We start from the raw sequence: 22,241 nt of genomic DNA, 5'->3' as shown, positions 1-22,241 counted from the left end.
TTACTTTTCCAGGCCTGAGTATGATAGTAATTCGTGTGTAGGTGTGAAATGTGTTTGTGCAATGTTTCTGTGTGGATTTGCTGTATTTTAGGAGATCAGAGAGAGGTGCTTTTGTGCGGCAAGGTGCTAAGAGGCATGACAGCTGTTTGAAGGTGCTGCTGGGCTTGGAATCCATTTCTGATCAAGAGATTAACAAGCAGAAATGGCCAGAAATTCACCGAACATGCAGGTTTCAGACAAGAAGCTCCTGCTGCAGAATTCTACAGTGCCGGTAGCACGGGATAGCCGATGTTGGTTGTACACAGAAACAGTGGTAGGAAACTTAGGCTAAGACATCATTGGCAGGATGGACAGAGGAGAGGGGGAAGCTGATGTCAGCTCCTTGCTGGGCATTGTTCATGTTCACCTTCTCCAGTAGGCAGGAATGGAACTTCACAAAGTAGGAGGAGATGCAGGACAGCAGTCCTGGCCACTTGAGGTCATGGTCCACAAACTGTGGAAGATGTTTGTTTTCTCCTTGATTTGCCCTTTGCTGCTGTGGTTTTGGAACAAAGGATGACTGACTGGGAACAAAAGGATTAATTTTAAGGCTGGATTGAGTTCCCCTAGCTCAGTCACAGCAGGTCAAGTTACTCAAGAGATTTGTGACTCCCCAGGGACATGGCTTCATGTTTGTGCAGGGGATATGTCATAGCAGAGGTACAGAAGACAGAGATGGACTTGTTGGTGTTTATTTTAAGAGACGTTGAAAGACCTGGAAGGGTTTTTTTCCATGTTGTTGAATTTATACAAAGAAGCTGTATAAAAATAACTGGCACCGGATGTAGAAGCAATAAACTAATTCCACGTTAAGTCTTGAAACTGTGCTATGTAACCTAAGAAGTATTTTCACCTATTGACAGCTTCCTCTTTATTATCTGCAGAACAAGAGTGAGGGAATTTACTAGCTGTTAAACAATTTAATTTTTCATCTTTAAGAGGACTAAGTAAACCTCTATCTCACTACGCTCAGTCTGAGCTCCCCATACACAATGATTGCCGATGTTTGTTGCTGGCAGTCATGGGAATCTTTTGGTACCAGTGTGTCAGCAAGAATTAAACCTAGGAAACAGCCTGTCACCTGACTGCTGCCTTACTTTCTGGGTTTGGCTGCATTTGGTTCCGATCCAAAAGAAGAGAAGTGACACCAACAGACTCTGTCTGACCTATGTGCATAACATAACCCCCCAGTACAGTAAATATGTGGAGTCACCAATGTGTTTGGGATGCTCTGCTTTTGGCAGTGCTTGGACCCAGTTTCACCATTTCAACAAACGAGGTTTAGTGCCTTCTAAAAAGTCTGTTTCAAAACACACTGTCCCAGGAGAGAGAAAACAAATTGTTTACATAAGCAAAGTAACAGAAAAACTAAACACCCACGCTTCTTTCTTCAGGAGTTCCCCTGCTAGGAGTTTCTATGAACTCATTAATCCAGTGAGTAAGGAGAAACTTTTTCGTTTTAATCAAATGGGTCTTGATGTGACTGCTGATTGCTGCTGAGGAAGGAAAGTTGGGTTTTGATGCTATCCCCTATTCAACTGGGGGATCAAAAAGAAGTTAGAGGAGGGAAAAGTGCTCATCCCAAAAGCTGGGGAGGACCTTCATTCCTCCTAGTCTGGAAGAAGACAGCCTAGGAGAGGCTTTAAGCTGTTCTCCTTGCTGTTACAGCCAGCTGTGGCATCAGTTCCTCCCTCTTTATCTGTGGGCTGTATGTATCCTGGCCCTTTGAGGGACTGGAGGAAAGAAGCAGATGGGGAGTGACTAGGGTGTGTTGATCTTGGTCCACCTTCTTAAATACAAATGTGATGGAAGAAGGGGAAGGGATGAGAGAAGGCTGCTCAAACCTGCATGAAGTGAAGGTGTTGTGGAATGTGTCCACTTTGTAGTGGAAGGTGTCCCTGCCCAGGGAAGGGGTGTTGGAACTAGATGACCTTTAGGGCCCCTTCCAACCTAGACTGTTCTATGATTCTATGATTATGAAATCCCGCCTGTCTGGGATCCGTATGCAGGTGGCTTGGGAAAAAGGGGTAGAGAAGGAGAGGAGGTTTAGTAGGAAGTAGAAAACAGTGAAAACTGAAAAGCAGGAGGATTGGGTTGGTGGATGGAAACCTTACAGATTCAGGGAAGGAAGCTGGCAAAGTCCTGAGACTTCATCCTCAGGGGCTCAGCTGCAAGAGTGAAAGCAAGCTGGGTGTAGGGGCTGTGCTAGGGGAGTCTGGGGCTGCTCAGGATCAGCAGAGAAAGAGGACGATCCTAGTGATGAACAGCCTGATGGGAAAAGGGAAGAGGGTTGACAAAGCAGCAGTAACCTTTGCACTGCTGATGAATTTGCGAGTCAGACGCGACAGAAGGTGATGGGGTTATCAGAGGGAAGAGCTGCAGGGAGAAGTCTGAGGGAACAATTGCCCTCGGAAGGAGGATCAAGAAGAGCACCATGAGGACAGGAAGGGTGACCTGTGCTTACGTGACTTCGAAGTTACACAGGTTGGGACCGGAGCCAGGAAGTTTGGTTGAGGCTAACATGGACAGTCCCATAGTGCACGTATAGAAAACAGGAAGAGGAGTGGAATTAACTTGAGACAGATATTTCAACAGCCATCAGTTTTGAATTTCCTGGGTTTCATTGCTCTGTGTCATAACCTTGTTTTCACTATTTAATATTTCTTTTCCATTAAGAAATAGGATAGAAGAAGAAACATTTAAGACTATTTATCAGAGTCATGTACTGTGATTGACTTTTCTCTTTTGTTTGGTAAATATCTATTTAGAAATTAAATTGCAGATTCTAAATATTTGAATATTTGGAACTCCCTTGTCCCTCAAAAAGAAAATATCTCCAAGGTGAATCTCTCCACCTCCTCAGTCCTGCAGATAAGCAGTAGTTCAGTAGTTGTGTGAAAAGAAAGAAAATATTTCAGAGCATAGTTGGTCAAAGTTGTGCATGGATTTTACAGAACAGTCATTCTTTATAACCAGTTTTATAGACCTGATCATTATGAGGAATATACAAGTGTCTGAAATTATTTTGAGAATTTAAAATGACCTCCAGATTTTTACAGATAGGTCAGGTATGGCCAATACCATGCATTATGCGATCTGCAGACTTTGTTCTGAAGAACTGTTATATTGCCCTATTCATGCCTCCCCTCTGCCCCCAACCAGATCCTCTAGCAGGCAAGAAATAAATACTGTGCAAATAGAGTTTTTCTCTCCAGGATTTGATTTGTGGTTTTGTTTTGGTTTTTAACTTCCTAGTAACACAAAATAAGCATAGGCATTTTGTCTAGGCATTCCATCTCCTATGATGTGTATATGGCACAGCTGATAGGACAGTGAGAACGTGTTCTTTGGGTGTATCCTGCTTGCTGTGTTGGCACACTCATGCAGCAGTGAGCTGGCACACATTCATGGCTCAGTCTGCTTTTTCCTGTCTGTATAGTCCGAGTGTGGTTCAGGAACAAATGACACATTCTGAGCCTGCTGGTGGCTTTCCCTCTACATAATACAGGTTAGCAGTGCTGTGCTGTGCTGGTGCAGAAGGTGTCAAGTCCCTCATAGGGCTAACCCAGTTCCCAAGCTTGTCTCCACAGCCAAGACAAGCGATGATGCAAGCTTTCTACAGTAAGCAGCTTATGTGTTCATTGCCAGTGGATCCGAGCTAGGTTAGGGCAGTGAAAACTCTGCTACACTCAGAAGTGTTACGTGGATCATCCTTGTGTAGAGAGCAGTGACCTTGGTTTACTTAATGCAAGAATTTCTTGGAGTCTCTTCCGTGCATAAACCAAAATAAATGCGTCAAGACATCAGCACTGTTCTTCTTAAGTTTTTCTAGTGAAAATATTTTCTTTTGTTCATTGAGAAATAAATCTTCTACTTGGTACTCAGCCTCATGGTTTGCTGTGTTTGTGCACCCTCGAGGTTGGGGAACCACACTGGAAGTATGCTACAAGAAGTGCTTCTTAAAGCAATCAACAGCATTCTTCAAAAATTAGTAGTGAGTGCTGAGTGAATAAAGAAGCAAACTGTCCGTCATATCTGATGTCCAGCTGTTTAAAATAAACAGTGCAACCACAAAAGCTCACTTGTGATCTTCCTCATACAGTCTGTTGGATTACGTTAACCTCTTGGTCAGAAAGCACTAGTGCAAATATAACTAATGACACGCAAATAAAATCATTATTGAACAGAAAGCAAATCCATGCCTGCAGCTGGAATGCCCTCAGGTTAGTCACTTGGTGCTGACCTGGTGTGGTTCAGGATGTGGGATGCTCTGCGTTCTTAAATAGGCAGCTTGAAAATGGATCCTTTCAAGGGCCAAGAATTTCATTGCCTTCACACTACCTGACCCACAACACTCGGTGTACTTGCTTTCGGAGGCAAAAAATCGGATTCAATCACTGCAATTTTTCCCCATTTGTTTAAACTTGGATAAATGTTTGCATATCACTTACTAGGTGCACTGCCCAGGGTATTTTTAAACATTTTCCAGTGGATAAATAATAGCTGTCGTTTGTTTAGTCAGGTTATCCCTGTAAAAAACATACATCAAAATTTTTGTTCCTCCTGTTGATATGTAACTCCAACAGTACATTAATTTGTTTGCTCCAAGTTTAGATGTTTTTTCACCCGGTTTGTGCTTGTGTGTGTGCTCAGGTGTGTGTCATTTGCTAATAAGTACAAAGTTAGAAGTCTGATTTATTAATTATTTAAGCTGATATTATGCTTTTTGACTTAGTGCTTCCTTTTGGGTTATGGGAATTTTGCAATTCGTGTGTGATGAAATGTAAAAAAGGATTTTGGAGCGGTGGAGGGCTTCCATCCCTGTGTGAAACTGCGTAAAAAAAAATTCATGCTTTTCCTCTCATATCCTGGCATTGCAAAAGAAGCAAAAAAAAAAAAAAAAAAAAAAAAAAAAGCCGAAACCCCACCAAAAATAATACTCGACCTCCCCGACACTCACTTCCCTGTTCCTTCCCGCTTTGTGACGTCTTTGTAAAAACCAGAGGGGCTTGCAGAGTTTGGCTAGTCCAGCCCTCCCTCCAGGCTTATCAGGAGCTCGGGACCTTGTCCCCTTCCTCTGGTCACACCTTTCTTTCCTCTTCACATGTCCTAGTGACAGTGAGGGGTTCCTGTGGATCACCCCCATCAGTGCAGTGTCTGGAATTGTCACTGCTGAGTGGTTCACTCCTTGAGAAAACCCTCTGATGTAGGGCAGTACTGTTCTCAATTTTCACGGGGAACGAAAACTAATTACACATCAAGCTTCTCACCAAATGTGAGGCCCATTTCTTAAATCAGGAGGGTGCATTAACTGCTGGTACTTCTGCGCCGTGCATAGGCCAAAGATGGCACATGTGCTTCCTTGAAATCCCAAAACATCTTTCTCTTTTAAAGATGATGCCACACTATTTAGGTTCGATAAATGATGCTTGTGAACATAGTGTTTGGTAGAAAGCCTGAGTTTTTGTGGATAAATAAATTGTTCCTAACTAATGCTAAGGGCTAAACTGAGAAGTGTCCCAGGTGATTGTGTCTTAACAGTTTTGATTAGGGAATTCAAATATTAGCCTTTACCATGGACTTGGCTGAAATAAAATACTCTATATTTAACTTGGCTTACTTGGCTCAGAGGAAGAGCAGCCTGTGATGGGGAGCTTTCATAAAAACAAGGTGCCAAGTAGTGTCGTGCATTTCTGATGATCTGGTTCCTCAGTCACTAGCTAAACCATTAGTTTAGTGGCACAATTTACATATTATCTTTCGAATGTGTCATGAGGAAGATGAGCATAAGGTCAACACCAGAATAAAGAGAGGGGTGTTTGTTCCCTGGTTAATCATTGCCCTGATGCCTCTGCCTGTGCTGAAGCTGAGGTGCACAGCACAAGCTTTTAAATGGAGCTTGGCATAACTTTAAATGGAGCTTGGCTGAGGGGCTCCTGATGTTACAGATTCTTCTTGCACACCTTTTAGTGTGCTGTGCTGAGCTCATTCCAGTAATTACAGCCATCAATGGAAATCTTTCTGTTAGTTCTATGGAATGAAGGGTGGAGTTTCTTTGGCATTCTGGCATTTCTTTGGCATTTGGCTGCTTCCTGAACAGCAGTTTACTTTGCAAAACATTTCATAGGGAATAATTGAAATAAATTGCTTGCTACTATAAGGAGTTATTTTCTTACAAGGAGATGCCTATTAAGTATATTGGTGATGCAACAAACACAACTAGAAAATGCTATTGCATTAGGATTAAAAGAAGCTATATTTTGTCATTGTTCATGGTGTACAAACTATTTAACCTTTGCTTTTTTTTTTTTTTCCTTTTTTTTTTAAGTAGTAAAGAGCCTAAAAGATATTTAGAGTTTAAAACAAAATCGCAGCTTTTGCAGTTCTTCTAAGATCACTTTTCTGTCTCACAATCCGTGTATCATATTTGCTTTTAAGGTCAAACAACTTTTAAATCTGTCTGCCTTATTTTCCCATTTGTGTGTTGCTTTGGGTAAACAAATACAATCCTTTTCAATGAGTTATGTGAAGAAGAATTTATCAAAAGAATTTGTGTTCCCCTAGCTCTGAAAAGAGAATTGCTCTTACTGGACATCAGCTGAAATTTTTCTGGAAGCACTGAGCAAAATGAGCACAAACTTTGATGTACATAATGCTCTGCCACACAGGAGAAATGTTTTAAGCTGGGGCAAGGGGGAGTGGCTTCAAAGGCTGACAGAGGCTAGGTTAGATTGGATATTAGGAAGGAATTCTTTCCTGTGAGGGTGCCCAGAGAACCTGTGACTGCCCCATCCCTGGAAATGCCCTAGGCCAGGTTGGACAAGGCTTGATGCATCCTGGGATAGTGGAAGGTGTCCCTGCCCACAGCAGGGGAGTGGAACAAGACCCTCTTAGATCTCCAACCCAAGCCATGCTGCAATTCCATGATCATGGAAATATGCGAGTAGATGGAAGTGTTCAGGCTCTCTGAACCATCAGAAGTCAGGTCTCTTCTTCCCCCTTGCTGCATGGAGGATTTTCACTCAGGCAGTGGAGTGGACAGAGCTTTGTTTTGATGCCTCTTTTGGGCCAGGAGATAAGAGTTGGGAATTGAGCACTGAAACCCTCATCCTGCTCTGGCTTTCATGGTACAGGGGAGAGATGCTTTTCCCAGGTGCCTAAAATAAGCCGTGGTCAAGCCCACCAGATAGTGTCCATCTAGATGCAGGTGCTGTACCCCATGTCCTTTTGCACGAGGGACAAAGTGAAACACATTTCAAAGTGTTGCTATGAATTCTGGAGTTTCTCTAGACGGTGAAGCTAATATTGTAATTCAAGCAATTACTTTTTCTTGCTTCTTCCAGGAAGTGCAGCTCTATGATAAACTTTTTTAAGATGTTTGAAAACACTTGTGAATGTTTTTATTTTTATTATTCAGTGGTTTTGGTAGGGATAGTAAGTGGAAATTACAGAAATACCACAAGAAATGCTAGTTTTTGTGAAGTATCTAGGCCAGGGAATTTGGGAAGAATAGAAACCTTCTGAAAGGTTATCCAAATCAAAGTCAGTCTCTTCCTAAATGTATTTCTCTGACATTTCCAGAGGCTAAACAAGACATGGATGTATCAACAAACAATTATTCTCTTATAAGAGATTTAGTAGTATCCTCCATGACTAAATGCTGTGCCAGAGGAAATGACTTGGGGTTTTATTCCTTTCAGTAATGTGGAAAGTATGCCATGGCAGCTAGCAGGAAGAGGTTGTTTAGTGGAAGAGAGGAAGAAGAAACTTGGGAAGGGGCACAGAGAGTCAGCACTAGCAGCAAACAGAACTCTCCCGGTAGCATGCCGTGCTCTGCAAAGCTTGAGGATTGGCTGTTCTGAGGCATTCAGTGTTTGCATATGCTCCTGCTGGAAAGAGTGATGCCATGTCTGCTCATGTTGGTGGGAGCAGAGCCAGGCCAATTCTTGTGCCCTTTTCAGAAGGGATTTGCAGATGCTTTCATTTTTGAATTTATGGCTTCATAGATAAAGGAAGTGGGTAGACAGCTGAGAGCGAGACAGTGGATCTGCCCAAAATCTGATGGGACTTAAAGCCTCTCCTGAAAGTGCTGTGCTAAAACAAGATCAAAGTAAAAACTCCTCTTTATCCTTTAGTCTCATAAAAGGCTGCCAGCAAATAGGATCCGGAATCAAGGGGGAAAAATAAGCCTGCAGGCAAAAGATTGGTTGAGGCAGGAGTGATGACTGGCTGAAACCAGATGTAGAAAGATCAGTGGATAAGTCTGGTAGTGATGTTCCCACTTGAGGCTGACTCCGATGATGATGATGATGATGATGATAAATATGTCATGACTGACACATAGGCTGGATCACAGCTCCTGAAAATCGATCGGTCTGGGTGAGTTTCTTGTCACAGTCCCTGAAGATCATTCTGTCCACGTGGCACTTTCTTAAGCACTAGCTAGTACTTGGTGGCTTAATGCATGGTGAGGTGGAGTTTCCTTGGAGAGATGGTTGTAATTTAACAGCATTGTTATGTTAAGCAAGATGAGCAGCATTGATACAGTTTACCTGTGACCCCCCTCTTTGCCTTTGAAAAGTTCGGAGTGTTGCATATTTATGTTTCCTTTGCAGTTTATGAAGACAGTATTGTTTCCTGGAAAGGATTGCAAACAGTCCCTCATGGCCCTTCTGCCTACGTGTGTAGGGAATGTCTATCTTTGTAAGATCTTTTTTACATCGAGGACAGAAATACTGACTTAAGTACTCACTGGCATCATACTGGTGGCTTTCCTCGGGGGAGCGTCTCACACAAACACATTATGTTCAGGTAGCAAAGATAAAAGTATAAAGAGTGCTTGGAGGAAAAGGAGGGTGAGGGAATTTTTGTAACTTTCAAGGTTTTTTAAACTCTTTCAATAAAATGGCAAAATACAAAAATCCACCAGTGTAAAGGCTGACTTGCCATTTTTGCTGTTTTTCTTACTTGTTTTCTATAAGTAATGTGCCCTTGCATTACTTGAATTTAAAAAAAAAAAAAAAGAAAAAGAAAAGACTGTAAACCCTTTCTGCAGCCAGAAGAATGATGGAAATTAGAATTTCTTTTTACATAATCCTCTCGCATTTTGCTTGTGGATACAGCTGTGTTAACACAATGCGACATTTGAGTTGAGAGGTCTTCCAGATCCTGGCACCAGTGATAGTTTGCAGACTGAAGGTCTTATTTGATAGATTTTCAAAGTGATACTGTGCTCAGTTGTATCTATGTTCTTGGAAGGAGGCTTGCAGTCAGCTTCTCAGAGGAAATACTTTCAAAAAGGAAAAGTTTAATTTTGCCAAGATTCAGATAAGGTCAGAGTAATTGGACAAACCAGAGCTTTGTAGGTTAGAGATGAACACAGCCTGCTCCCTGGGACTGACAAATGCACTAGGAGAACAGGAAAATGAACTGCATGAGGATGATTACATTTGATGAAAATCTGAAGTACTGTGTATATTTCTTGGCATATTGTCAAGTGTAAAGTTGCAATTGAGCAGGGTGGGGTATTTTTACTTTTTAAAATTACGTAAAATGTATTTATCCTTCCTGTTTCTGGTTTCCACTTTAACCCAACAGAAAATGGGTTCACCAAATGAATTTTAGTTGTTTCAATAGTATGTATTTATAGATTGCTGTAAAAATTGATTGTAATATGACACTAATTCACCATAGGTTTTACAAATAGATCTGCAGTGGCTTCTGCCTAGCTTCCATGCTTTTCTGTTTGTTATGGGGCAGTAGGGATTGTATTCCAGCTGTACCCCACTGTCGGCCAAGGGAATGCACTGACACGTAGCAATCGGCATTAGCTTCTGACATCAGCTGACCTTTGCCAGCTTATAACATAAGGTCTGGACTGATATTTTCTCCTGTGTTTTCTTGGCTGCAGAACAGTAAAACCCTTTCTTAATTTACCTGAGGTAGTGTCTGTGACAATCTATGCTCAGTGATTGCACAGCCTTTACAGATGGAGAATGAAAGAGGGCAGACTGAGTTTCTTCAGTGCAGTAACTTATATTTAAAATACAGAGGAAAAAACGTTATAATTCTGTGGGTCAGCCAGCAAAAGGAAGGCTGTAGGTCTCTTCCTTCACTGGTGGCATACATGGACTCTCTTCCTGCTATCTTTTTGTCTGTGTTTTGTCAGTCAGGTCTTGTTAGGTTGTCCAAAAGATCAAAAAGCCTAGTTAGGACCTAAGGAACAGGAAGCTGGTGCAGTTGGATAGCCTTGATTGCTTAGGAAGTTGAGCAAAGATGGGTTAAGGAGGGGCAGGGACTTCATAGTTCCTCAGATTGCTGTGGCTGTGCTCAGGAGGGGCACACAGACAGAGACTGTCTGTCTTTGCTAGGAATTCCAGCTAAAAAAAATGGGATGTTTTGCTTCATAGAAGTAGGATTGGAATGAGAAGATTAAAGGGAAGGATCCTGAAAAGTCCAGTGAGGTGGTCATTAGCTTTAATATAGTTAAGTATAAGAACACACAAAAAAACCCCAATAAAATTGCAGTAGAGGGAATAAAGTAGGAGCTGTGTTGATGAGGAGTCAGAAGTAAGGTTGCATACAGGCATGTGAAAGGTGCTCTGGCATTCCTGTGTGAAGGAAAACAGCAGGAGAAGGGAATGGAAGAAAGACTCCTTTCTTTTTGCAACATATGGTTTGCATGGGCGTGAGCATCCATGCAGTGGCACTGACCTTGAGGGAAATTTGCCAGGCAGACAGATCTTGCCCTTCTCCCTGCCCTGTCTTGTCAGTCACACACAGGATCTCTGTCCTGGGTGTGGGGAGCTGCAGGAAGGCAGTGCTGTGGGTAGGAACTCTCTGGCATCTGCTGCCTACAGAGAGCTGGGACAAAGCACTGGGATGCAGAGAAGGCTTCTCTCCAGATGGCCAGGCAAAAGGCCATGGGAATTACACAGTGAGCTGGCTCCTGCAGCCTGGTGACATTTCCAGGTGGGTTTCTGAGCAGGCAGCACCTGGGCAGTGTCTGGGTGAATCTGCCTGGGCTCTCTGCCTCAGTGCCTGGAACACAGGAGGAGGAGAAAAGACTTCTCTCCAGCAGGTACAGGAGATTACATGTTTTGCAGACTTTCTCCATCTAGCTTCCTAATCAGAGGAGGGAGATTTTTTGTTTCTGACAGCCTCATACGGTCCAAACTCAGCAAGGACGACCTCAGAGCAGTGGTTTTCCAGCCTGTTGGATCTGAGTAAGAGTCAGATGTGCACAGCTGTTTAGAGAAATGAAACATTCTGACAGAAGGTTTGTTTTTCTGCAGTTTTTTCTGTATGATGTGGAGGTACCTATCAGCTCCAAAGTAGGAGCCCATCCCCAGGTTTTCACTCAGCCTGGCCATCAATTTTACCAGCAAGCCCTAGTGTCTTCTGGTGTATTGGATGGTGAAAAAGAGGTATCTGCATCAAAAGAACCCTTCCCAACAAATACATAAAAGCCCAGCAGAGTTTCCCATTGTGCTGATTTTAGTCAGAAATACTAAAACCCACTCAAACATGAAACATTATTTAGGTTACCCTAAATTAGTGTGAAATTACGTTGTTAACCACAAAAGGTGGTGGGGATTGATTCACTGGCTGTGTGGAGCTGAGGAGAGCCCAGCTGAAGCTCGGAGTGAAGGTCCTACAGATAGCAGTAATGCTGCATAAATAGTGACAGTAATAGAAGTTATGAAGAGGTTTAGAGTTCCAGAACCTCTTACAAGTGAAATAAGCAGTGGTTTTGTTTGAGGCTTTCTTCTGACTGGAGTCATACCGCTCTTTGAAAGGCAAAAATTGTATATTTTTGTGTTTTCCTTCCTCTGGACATTTGAGAGGAGAATGTAAAAGTCCCAGCATGGTCTTATTTTGGTAATAGGATTGCATGCAGACATCCTTGTGGTTAAATTGAAAAAAAAAATTTAAACCCGTGAGATTTCCTGCGAAGGGGTTGTTGTTTGCAAATGGAGTGATTAATGACTGAGACTAGAGATGTACAGACAACTGCAGGGTCTTGCTCATAACCCTCTAACTAACTCCTTTAAAATCTCTGGGTTTTTTTCTGTGTCATTTAATTTGGTGTTCTCATTAAGGGAATAGGATCAACTTGGAAATTTGAGGTTTTTTTCTAATTCTTTTTTGGGTTCTTTGGGTCTCCCTCCACTGTAACACTCTCAGGTGCAAATTTTCTTTCCAGAATTTATGTAAAGATCTCTTTTTTAAAAAAAAAAAATATAATTTCTTATGCTCCCCAGAGGGCAACAACTGCTCTGTACCCTTGTGTATGTGGTAAATGTGGAGATGGAGCTTAACTCGTTTAATCTGCAAACCACCTGCTTGCCTGAACATCATCTCTTACGGGATTAATGTAGTCAAGTTTTTTAGGCGCACTTCTAGGCAAAGAAACACAGTTCACAGTTCTTTAGAGCTTCACCGGGAGTGTATCCTTTAAATATACTGATTGAGAAAAAAAGTTGCAATTTTTTATTTTTTTTTTTTTTCCTAGCAATTTTTTTTTTCTTCTCTTGCACATCCCCTAGTGTTTAGTTTTGCACAGTAATGCAGAATTCAAGATTTTTCTTTCAGCCTTCAAAGTCTGCAAATCCTGCCTGGAAAGCAGACAGGTTCCTGAGCTTTCTGGTATGGCTGCTTTTTAGCCAGAATCCAAGTGGAAAAATGTAACCTTTTCTAGTGCTGCTGTGGTAGGACCTCTGGAAACAAGGCGAACTATTTAAAGCTTCTTGCTACATGTTAAAACTAAAATGTTTCTTTTCTCCTGCTTGTATCTCTCAGTTTTCTCATGTACTTTTGTTTGCCAGGGTTTTTCATTTAACCCTTTTTTTCATTTAAGCTCCTTCTGCCTTGGTCTTCCTTACCCGTGTCAATTCTTTCTCTTAAGGCATTAGAGGGAAGCAGAAGCTTGTGTGTGTTTGGTGTGGGGTATGTGTCAAATTGGGGTTTTTACCTGTCAGCATTCTCTGTCCCAGCTGCTTTGTTCTGCTCCATCTCCCTCTGCAGCCACACCACTGAACTTGTGTTTTTCACTGCTGCTGACAGCTTTTTTTTTTTTTTTTTTTTTTAATTTCTGCTTGTATAAAATCAAAAGCTGTGTCTCTGTCTCTGCTCTGTAATGTTTTGCAGTTGCATTATTTGCCCTTTGGTAGCTGAAACTTTCAACATAACTCCCTGCTATGTGTTTGGAAAATGTGTAGGCAAGGAGATAAATTAGGCTGTTTAAATACGATTACAGCTCACTGGTAAAAAACCTAGGAGGACTTTTTAGCCATGGAACTGACTCCTCCTTAGTTCAGAAGCTGATTCACAAATTACTGGTGTGATTTGGTTGTGACTTTAGAGGAACTCTGCTTCTCTACTTTCAGATGGTAATTGATATTCCTCACATGATGGATGCATTAGTGTATTGTCCTGGGCTTCACTTTTTCTGAAAGCAGAAAATGCAACTTCTTCCTAACTTCATCTTCAGTTCCTGACTTGAATATGACTCAATTGCATTTTAGAAACCTGAAGCAGCATTTTTTGGGGGGTGTTTGGTCTTTTTGTTGTTGTTGCTTGTTGGTTTTTACTTTATTGGTAGAGTGTTTCCTCCCTTGTGGGTGCTTTTAAACTGGTTTTTCCCCTCCAGATAAGTCCTGCTAATTCTGTAACATTTGAAAGTGCATTGTAATGACATCTAACATTTTGTTCTGTTTGTACTGCAGACTGAGGTCAAGTAAACAAAGAAAGCAATCATTATGTTTTAGAATTCCTTTTTAATGAGCACATTAAAATCTAGTCGCAGCTACAGGATCAGCTGTGAAAAGAAGGGAGAGATAGAGAACTCTGAGTAGCGCTGTATTTTTGAAGCAATTTATGGAAAAATAATGAACTGAAGGGATATGTAAGGACTCTGGTAGGAAATAAATGGCACAATGTTGTTGACAGAAAGGGTTTGGCAGAAGGCTTGTTGTGACTGTTTCTGTGGCTTAGAATTGCAGAGGAATTTCCTACAGACTGGACTAACCATTACAAATGTGTGTCTCCTTTTAGGAGATCAAGGCATACAGTGGAGTCTTCTCAGGGAAGATGTCGTCTTTGACAATGAAAACCCGTTGTGTGGACAAAAGAGGAAGTTTCTTTAAGGTAAAGGGGATATTTATACAGAACATAAAGTATGTGGGTTTATGTGAAATGAGTGCTGCAGAATGTGCAGTGCTCTCTGTGATACATAGTAAGCCTTTTCCGTAAAACAGAAAGTACTTCTTGAGCATTTCTTTTTAGTGGCAGATTTGTGGCTAGATTACCCCCCAGTTATTTCACTTGTATATTTTTTTCTGTACATGGAATAGAATATTTGGTGTAAAATAGGTCATGGCTTTCTTTGCCAGTAGTGCTGAGAACATAAGCTTTATTATGCACAGGAATAAAATTATTGAAGCCTTCATAAACTGGATTTGTGTCACTTAAAGTTGTCATACAGGCTTATGATTTCCATTACTGGATTGAAAATTGGTTTCACTTCCTTGCCTAATTTGAGAACAATTGGCATCCTAAAAAGCCAGGCTGCAGTGCAGTTTTCAAAAGATGACTGAATCCTGTTAACTATGTGCCAGTGTCACAGTGGCTGCCTTGCTGGGCAGGGTTTTGCTCTAGGGAGCCATCAAAATTTACAAGTGCTTCTGAGAACTAAATTAATTTACCGTGATCACATCCCTTAGAATATTCATCACTTGCTGTAGCCTCTTCCAGTGAAAGATGCTAATGCTGCCATCTTGGGGTTGCTGTTCCCATTCCTTCTCCCTCTGGGGCAGAAGTTTGCCATAGGGAAATCTTCAGGAAATGAACGATCAGGGCAGTGACATTGTCCAGCAATTACCAGGGTCATCCAGTGACAGGAACCGCCTCTCAGTTCTGCAACACAATTGAGCCACTCCTCATAACTCAGGAGCAAACATCAGCCTTATTGATAGCACTCTGCATCCAAACAGGGAGAACAGCCCTATTTTTCAAATCACAGCAAGGAACTGTCTCAGTTCTAAGAAATATCTTTAGGTTGTCTCTTGCATGTATGCTGATGGACTCCTGATGTCGGATGGGACTGTAAGCAAGCACCCAGTCATTTTCTGTAGTCGTGTAATTCTTATGTAGAAAATAGATGCTGGAACAGCAGTTTTGTTCATGATGATGGGCTTGTGGTTACTCTAAATGATTAGAAATGCAGTCTGCCCGGGCAATTTCAAGAAACATTGTCTGTTGGCAGCTGGTTCTGGGGGTCTGTCTGACCCCTGGCTGCCACCACAGACCTCCTGGGTATGGGTCCTGCGGGCAATAGCTGTCCAGGGCCCTCAGGCAATTTCCAGCCTGGGGTAACCCCTATGAGCTCGGCTTGAGGCTTCAAGTGATCAGCTCTTTTAGATGTGATTTTAGCTCTTGTGCTCAGCTTAGATCAGCTCATGGGATACCCCAGCTGACATGTAGACGAGGGACAAGAGGCCACGTAGCATTCCACAGAATCCTTTACTGGCGGGCTTCAGAGAAGGGAGCCGGTGATGGTCACATCCACTGAACTGGGCAAAAGCTGGGGTTTTTACAGGGAAGGGGAGAACTGGGAAAAGGACCAATGTTTTAAGACCGGGGTGAAATGACCAATAGTTGACAGGGGGATAACATGGGGTCCTGAAGCAGGAAGGGGTGCACAGCTTAGTCACCGTGACTAAGTAGTTTTGTTTTATCTTAGGGAGCAGATCTCCGAGGACGAAGCCTTTCAGAGGACTGGCCTTCCTCCACAATTGTCAGTTAGAAAACTAAGGTCCTAAATTTTCTTAAGGATATACTGGCAGGGAAAAAGATTCCTCTGAGCTACTTTTCCAGACCTCTCAGCATCTCTGGGAAGTTGCACTGCTGGACCATTGTTCTGAGCACAGAGTGTGGGATTGGAAGCTGCAGGCCATCAGTGTGCCCAGCCTGCTCGCAGTGCACCTGATACCTTGTGTGTATACAGTGAAATTACCTTTTTTTTCCTTCCCTCCTCCATGTCAGTAGAATTGTGACAACAGTTATATTTGTTTGCTACAGCTGAGCTGGTGAGCGAGCAAAATACTTGGCACACCAGATTTTTTGGTTTGAATTATTTTAATTTGCCTGTCTGTGTTTATGAGACCTAGTAATCAAGATATGGCTTTTTATCCCTGCTGATCTGTTCTTCAGAGTGCTCTCCCCCATGCACAGACTGTGCTCTGTACTTGCATATGGCTCTCATGTTGTGCTTGTTAAGTTGCAGTTGCCTAAGAAACCTTTACCACACATGCACATTCTCAGGGTGCTTAAATCTTCTTAAGGGAGTATCTTACCATTCTCAGCAACATTTGCCAGAAAAATCGCTGACAAAAATACCAGTGGGAAATTCCAACTTCTTTTTTTTTTTTTTCCGGCTCTTGCAGCAGTTCTCATTGCTACAGCTTCTGACCATCTCTTAGTTTTTTTCACAGCCATTCTTTTGACTGTTAGTACACAAGGAAAACGGTATTGTCCCCATTTTAGACAGAGCAGAAGTCTAGTTTTAGAGGCTAAATTCTGTGGACTCTACACCGTGTCATTGATGAATGCTCAGAGCCAGCAAGTGATAAGAATGAAGAAAAATGGGGCTAGTCTGGGATAATTCTGGGACTGAATAGCTTGCCAGTGGTTACAGAGAGAATATGTGGTAAGGCAAGGGGCTGAATATATGTCTCTGACAAATGTCCTCTTTACTGAATTATCCTCCTTCTCATCAAAATGTTCCAGTGTTTACTGAACTGGGATCAGAGATTTTACACCAGTAAAGCTTTTCTGTTCCAAAACCAAGCATCAGGTATAACTTTGTTTCTAATGGCTAAGATGCTGAACAATGTCAGTGGCCCTGCAAATTCATAGCTCACTGTGCAAAATAACCAGAATCTGCAGCCGTATCTCAAAATATTGGATTGTGTTCAGAGGCTTGCACGAGTCCAGAAGCAGCGTTCTAGTCGGGCTTGTCTCTGGCATTTGGCCACCTCGTCACACAGGGCCCTCTGTGAGGGTTGCTACATTCTGCTTATCAAAACAGGAAGGAAAAGATGTGATGCCAAAGAGGATGCAGGTCTCCAGAAAGAATGAAAAATGAGATGCTGGCAGGAAGGGGGAGTGGTGAGTGCTGAGGCTCATTTGTCCAGTCTGATACTGATCTCGCTGTCTTCAGCCTATGTCCCCTTGCCAGATTAGAAGCACCCATCTTACTGTTTCCTCTTGAGCTCTTGTAAATCTCAGGGCTTGGAAACATTCTGCAGTGGTCATCTTGGCTGACTCTTTCGGTGCGCTCTCAGAATGATGGCAGTTTCGTTAATTCTCTTATTTACATTTCAACACAAAAAGCAGGAATTCAGTTGTCACACGTTTTTTTCTAAAAATGTCTGGGAACAGACAGCAAATCAAAGCCACCTGTCTTCTTCTTGGGAACAGGAAACTCTTCAAGTCAAGTGAGTAATAAGAGCTGTAGTTATGCTGGGCTTCTGGGAGAGGCACTGTCTATATCTGGTACTGGGCAAGTGCTTTTCCTGGTGCGTGACAGTAATGTGAGTGTCAACAGAGCAGCTTCACAAATGCGACTGGAGCCCCTTAGGAGTGAGTTGCTTCTGGTGAACACACTGGCTCTGATTTTTGCTGCTTGTACAGCATCCTGAATGATGGAAAGCAAAAATAGATGTTGTGGTGAGAGAATGACGGGGTGCTGAGGTGCCATGTTTGTGGCCTGTATGTAGGAGTTTCACTGTCACCCTTGCCACTCCCCAAAAGCTGAGCTCAGTCTTGTTGAGCTCAGAATCAATTGACAATAAGCAGACTGTGGTGCGTTATGAAAGGAAATACTGTAGTTTAAGATGTTTGCATTTCATTATTTCATTCAGAGATGTTAGGAATGTAAACAGTTAGTACATGAGTATTTGGCAATCTAATGTTTAGGATTGATTTGTTTGGGCAATACTGTATGGGGCTGCTATGTGAATTCATGTTGTCTGAGTCATAATTATTATTTGGGTTTACAGTGGTTATACTGTAGTGTCTTTTGAATTAACAGAACGGAGCTTTATATATAAATAGAGAAATAAATTCCCAATGAATTCATACTTATTGTAAACAGAAATAAATTCCAAAGGAAAATAATTACAAAAAAATAGCTATTTTATCATGTTATATAAGATCTCATTTTAATTTTGATTTTTAAGAGATACTGATTAATTAACCACCTGAGAAGATGTCATGCTTCCCAATGCATTTTTCAGGTAAACCTCCTCTTTCTATAGCATAGCAGGGTAATATCTATTTCACAGACCTAGACAGCCCACAACAGATTTTTTCTGATTACTTTTTAAGTCTTTGGGCTTATGTATGCTGTTTTACACCAACAGTGGCCTCTGACAAATGTATACATCCACTTCAGTTGCATTTTCCTTTGGAAGTTGCTAATTACCATGTTGGCTTTAAGTCCACTGAAACAAAAGGGTGAGTTTTCCCATTATTTCCAGCCAAAGAGTTACCACACTTCTTGCAAATAGAGAAGTCTCTTTGAAGAATTCCAATATTCTTAGCCTTGCACCAAAAAGGCAGAGCCTTCTGCTGCTGCATGTTTTCCCAGGGCTGGAGCTAGTAATAGCACATAGCCAGGATCCTTCCTGTGTTTTGTAGAAACATGTTATTAACAGCTCATCTTGTATGATGCTAGTCACGTGTGCATCGCGTGCGCTGTGTAATCATCAGAAGTGTAATTGATGCTAAATACTGGGAAATGCTGCACCTTGAAATCATGAGTGCACCTTATATTATTTGATAGAAAAATGCTATTGTAACAGTTTGTGTCAGTTAATTGCAAGGATGCACAAACGGTACAACTCCATAAGACTCTCTATTCTTAAATCAAGAGAAGAGCAATTTTTTTTTTTGTCATTAAAGAGACTTTAAGGAAAATTAGTTTGAAATTGCAGAAAATATCAGTGGTTTGTTCTAGAAAAAAAATGAGAGGCTTCTTCCTAGAGGTCAGTGTTTTAGTTCAGGTGGAGTACATGGTGGTAGGTGATTAGTCTTGGTTGGGTTGTGGTGTGTGTTCTGTCCTGGGGAACTTCACAGATCAGTTTGGGGTTTGATGCCACACTTAGCTGGTTTCCTTGTCCAGAGTGTATTGACTTCTCAGAGACTAAGGCTGACTTGTCATGGAGGCTATGTAGTACACCCAAGAAATTTAGTCTGTAGAATAGAATGTGAGCATAAGGTTGCTTGAGATTTGCCATTTTGTTCAAGTCCTCTTTTGAAAAAGAAGCAAAATTGCTAAACATGGAAGAATTCCTCTCAGGAATGATAATTTCTGCAGAGTTCTCTTCGGGGCAGGCATACAAATTCAAGAGCATTAGAATTACTTCACTGTTACTACATTTTGGATGAGAGTTCTTTGCTGTAGTTTTAGCCCCAAGATTCTGTTTTCTGGGAGGGAGGTGGGTTTTGTCACAGCCCTGGTCAAAGCCTACTAACACAGTTAACTCAGTTGCCAGCAAGGCAGGTGTGGAGGAGGTGGCTGAAAACACATGGACGCTTCTGTGGAGAGCTCATACATTGTACTTTGCAGGCAGAGGTGCTGAGAAGCTCCTTGGTTGTGGAGACTGTTGGCCTGAGAGACACAGTCTCTGTAGACGTGTCAGAGAACAGGACACACCACTGTGTGTGATGGCTCTTTGTGGCCACGGACTTGAGGTGATGCTGCCCGTGAAGAGGAGCTCCTTGAACAGAGCTGACTGATGGGGAGTAACAGCTCAACTTTCATGCAGTCACCAGCTGAAGCAGCTTTGCACAGGCGCTTTGCTGGCAATCCTTAAATTCACCCCACTCTGGCCTGGGTTCCTCCAGATGCCCCCTGAACAGCCAGGGAGGCAGTGCTCGCATCTGGCTGCAGTGACTCGGGGGTGTTTGGGAATCAGCAGGTGGAACGTCTTTGCGGGGTCAGTGGTACATATGGCTGGTGTCACCGACACTACGGGCAAAACAAAAACTCTCCAACAACAATCTTTAGTGCTAGAGAATTAAGGCATGGGTTTATTCTGGCCAGGATGTTCAACAGAAACCAGGTCATCCACACATTGATTGCTCTGGTTGAGCAGAGGAAATCATTCCATCACACAAGTGTTTATTAGATTTTTCGCATTCAGTCAAAAAACCCAGAGAAATTATCTGGTTCAATGTTCACTGGTCCCAAGGTCTTAGTATTTGGTTTCCTATTGGTTATTGATCCGCTCACCTCTAATGTTAATTAGTTTCCCAGTCTTCATTCTCTTATCTATCTCTTCCCAAACCAGGAGTCTCGGACCATGCCAGGGCCAATGTTTGGAGTTGACTTTCCTTAATCTTGTTGTTATCTTTTGTGTATCTTCCATGCTGATCCCAGTCTGCTGAGATGTTAAGCTCATCAGACCTCAGGTGTGGAATAGTTCTTTGAAAAGAAACTTCAGTTCCTTTAACCCTGGGCGAAGGCAAACAAAACCCCTGACTAAATTTGTATTAAAAAATGTTGAACTTTGTATAATTTCCAACACTGGGAGCTATGACTTGGACAGGAAAAAACCCTTAGGACATGGGTAATAGTAATTCATTCTTACATAAGGTGTATTTATTGGAGTTGGTCAGTTGTAAGTAGAGACTAAAACTACTTTTGAATTGATTGGAATAATGCTGCTCAGCAAAGGGGAGAGTGCTGAAAATCTTGGAGGTGGAAGAAAACTTCCAGTGTAACAATTTACAAGGAAAATGATGCCTACAATTCTTTGAAAGTGCTGCTGTACAAGAGTTGCCTGCCCTGAGTGGGACTTGGGCTCATTCCTTCAGGGCAGCTGTGAAGACTGTTCTGACTTGGACCCCAAAGCTGTTTTTGCTTCTTGTGCCAGGGTTTTTGTTCGCTATGGTGTGTAGGGGTGGTGGTAGAGATCACTACATCACTGCACACCTTTCATTTCCCTCCCGGCCGGAGAGAGGGAACCCTGCTAGGGTTTATAGGCTGTCATGGTGTGGTGTGACAAACAAACTTTGGCCACAAAGGGTTCAAGAAAGCAGGCTTTGCAAATTTCATGGTTGGCTTCTGCTCAACAAAGTGTTTCGCTGAAGTCTTGCACAACAAATTCTGCATTTCTCGGGGTACAACCTTAGTGCTAATCTTGCCCACCTTAAAATGAGTTTTTGCCCTCGTACCCAGGATTAGGTTGGTGTTCTACCTGAGCTGAAGGGTTGCAGGGCAATTCTTTTTTAATTTAATTGTTATGTTCAAATGGAGTCCAAAACCTAATGTGAAAAGCAGCCACCCACTCCCTTCTTGCTTCATTGCTTTTCGTCCTCCACAGTATTGTAATGTTGGCTTAGTGTCTCTTCTGTCCCTTCTGAAATAAAACTCTTGCACATGGAATTCTTCTAATTTTTTTTTTTTTTAATTTTTTTTTTTTTTATGAGAAGGTAAATGCTACGAACAGTTAAATAATTTAATTCTTGTAAGATGATGTATAATGCACAGAGGCTGCAAATTTAATCCATTAAATTAGAAGGCTGGCCAAACTGTAAGGTTTTGTACTGGCAAAAAACAGGAATTACTCTTCCTCTGAGAACCTTTACACATGGCCCCAACCTTTACTTGTTCCTTTGCAAGGGGAAGTCCAAATAGGATGCAATTTTACAAAAAAAAAAGAAAAAGTTTGTAATCTCTGGTGACTAAGCTTGCCCCGGCTTCTTTTCCACGCCTCTTCCACTCACTTGATGTCATACTATTTTCGTCCCTTTCCAGCTCATTGACACAATTGCCTCAGAAATTGGAGAACTGAAACAGGAGATGGTGCAGACAGATCTCACTGTGGAAGATGAACCTGCTGATTGGCAAAGGTGATTAAAATGTTTATTTTCATGATTCTGGAGGGTCTGCCACGACAGGAATGTTTTCACTCTGCTTTCTTCTTGGGTCACTTATGGTCGCTCCCTGGCAGCATAGGAGGTGTAGATAATCTTGCTCTTGAGCCAAGGAATTTGCCTTTGTGCAGGAGATTCAGTTGTTTGGTGCATTTGCCTTAATATCTTCTAATTGCAACTGAGCTTCACTTCTACTTCCTTGTTAAAAACCTTGGATAATGATGACCGTCTAAAGCAGGAAACTACTAACATTATTA

At 42.1% G+C, this 22,241-nt stretch overlaps 1 protein-coding gene across 7 annotated transcripts in view; it reads left to right on the top strand.

Moving 5' to 3' along the window:
• RIN2 (Ras and Rab interactor 2) overlaps window positions 1–22,241 on the top strand; it is a 61,468-nt gene that overhangs the window by 8,939 nt on the left and 30,288 nt on the right. For 6 of the 7 annotated variants that reach the window (XR_001331634.2, XM_014254655.2, XM_014254654.2 and 3 more), the window contains 2 exons: window positions 14,095–14,187; window positions 21,866–21,960. Coding sequence is in view for 5 of the 7 variants with exons in the window: in XM_014254655.2 (XP_014110130.2) it covers window positions 14,131–14,187; window positions 21,866–21,960 (152 nt within the window). In the remaining 2 variants the exon portion in view is untranslated. Of the gene's footprint in view, window positions 1–14,094; window positions 14,188–21,865; window positions 21,961–22,241 lie in introns of those variants that run through there. The other variant, XM_014254658.2, reaches the window with a different exon arrangement.

Source organism: Pseudopodoces humilis, chromosome 3 (genome assembly GCF_049639895.1).
Source record: "Pseudopodoces humilis isolate 2021_Gansu_Grassland_sample_001 chromosome 3, ASM4963989v1, whole genome shotgun sequence".
NCBI lineage: Eukaryota > Metazoa > Chordata > Aves > Passeriformes > Paridae > Pseudopodoces > Pseudopodoces humilis.
The sequence above is the reverse complement of the archived record's forward strand: the minus strand, read 5'-3'. Positions and strand labels throughout refer to the sequence as shown.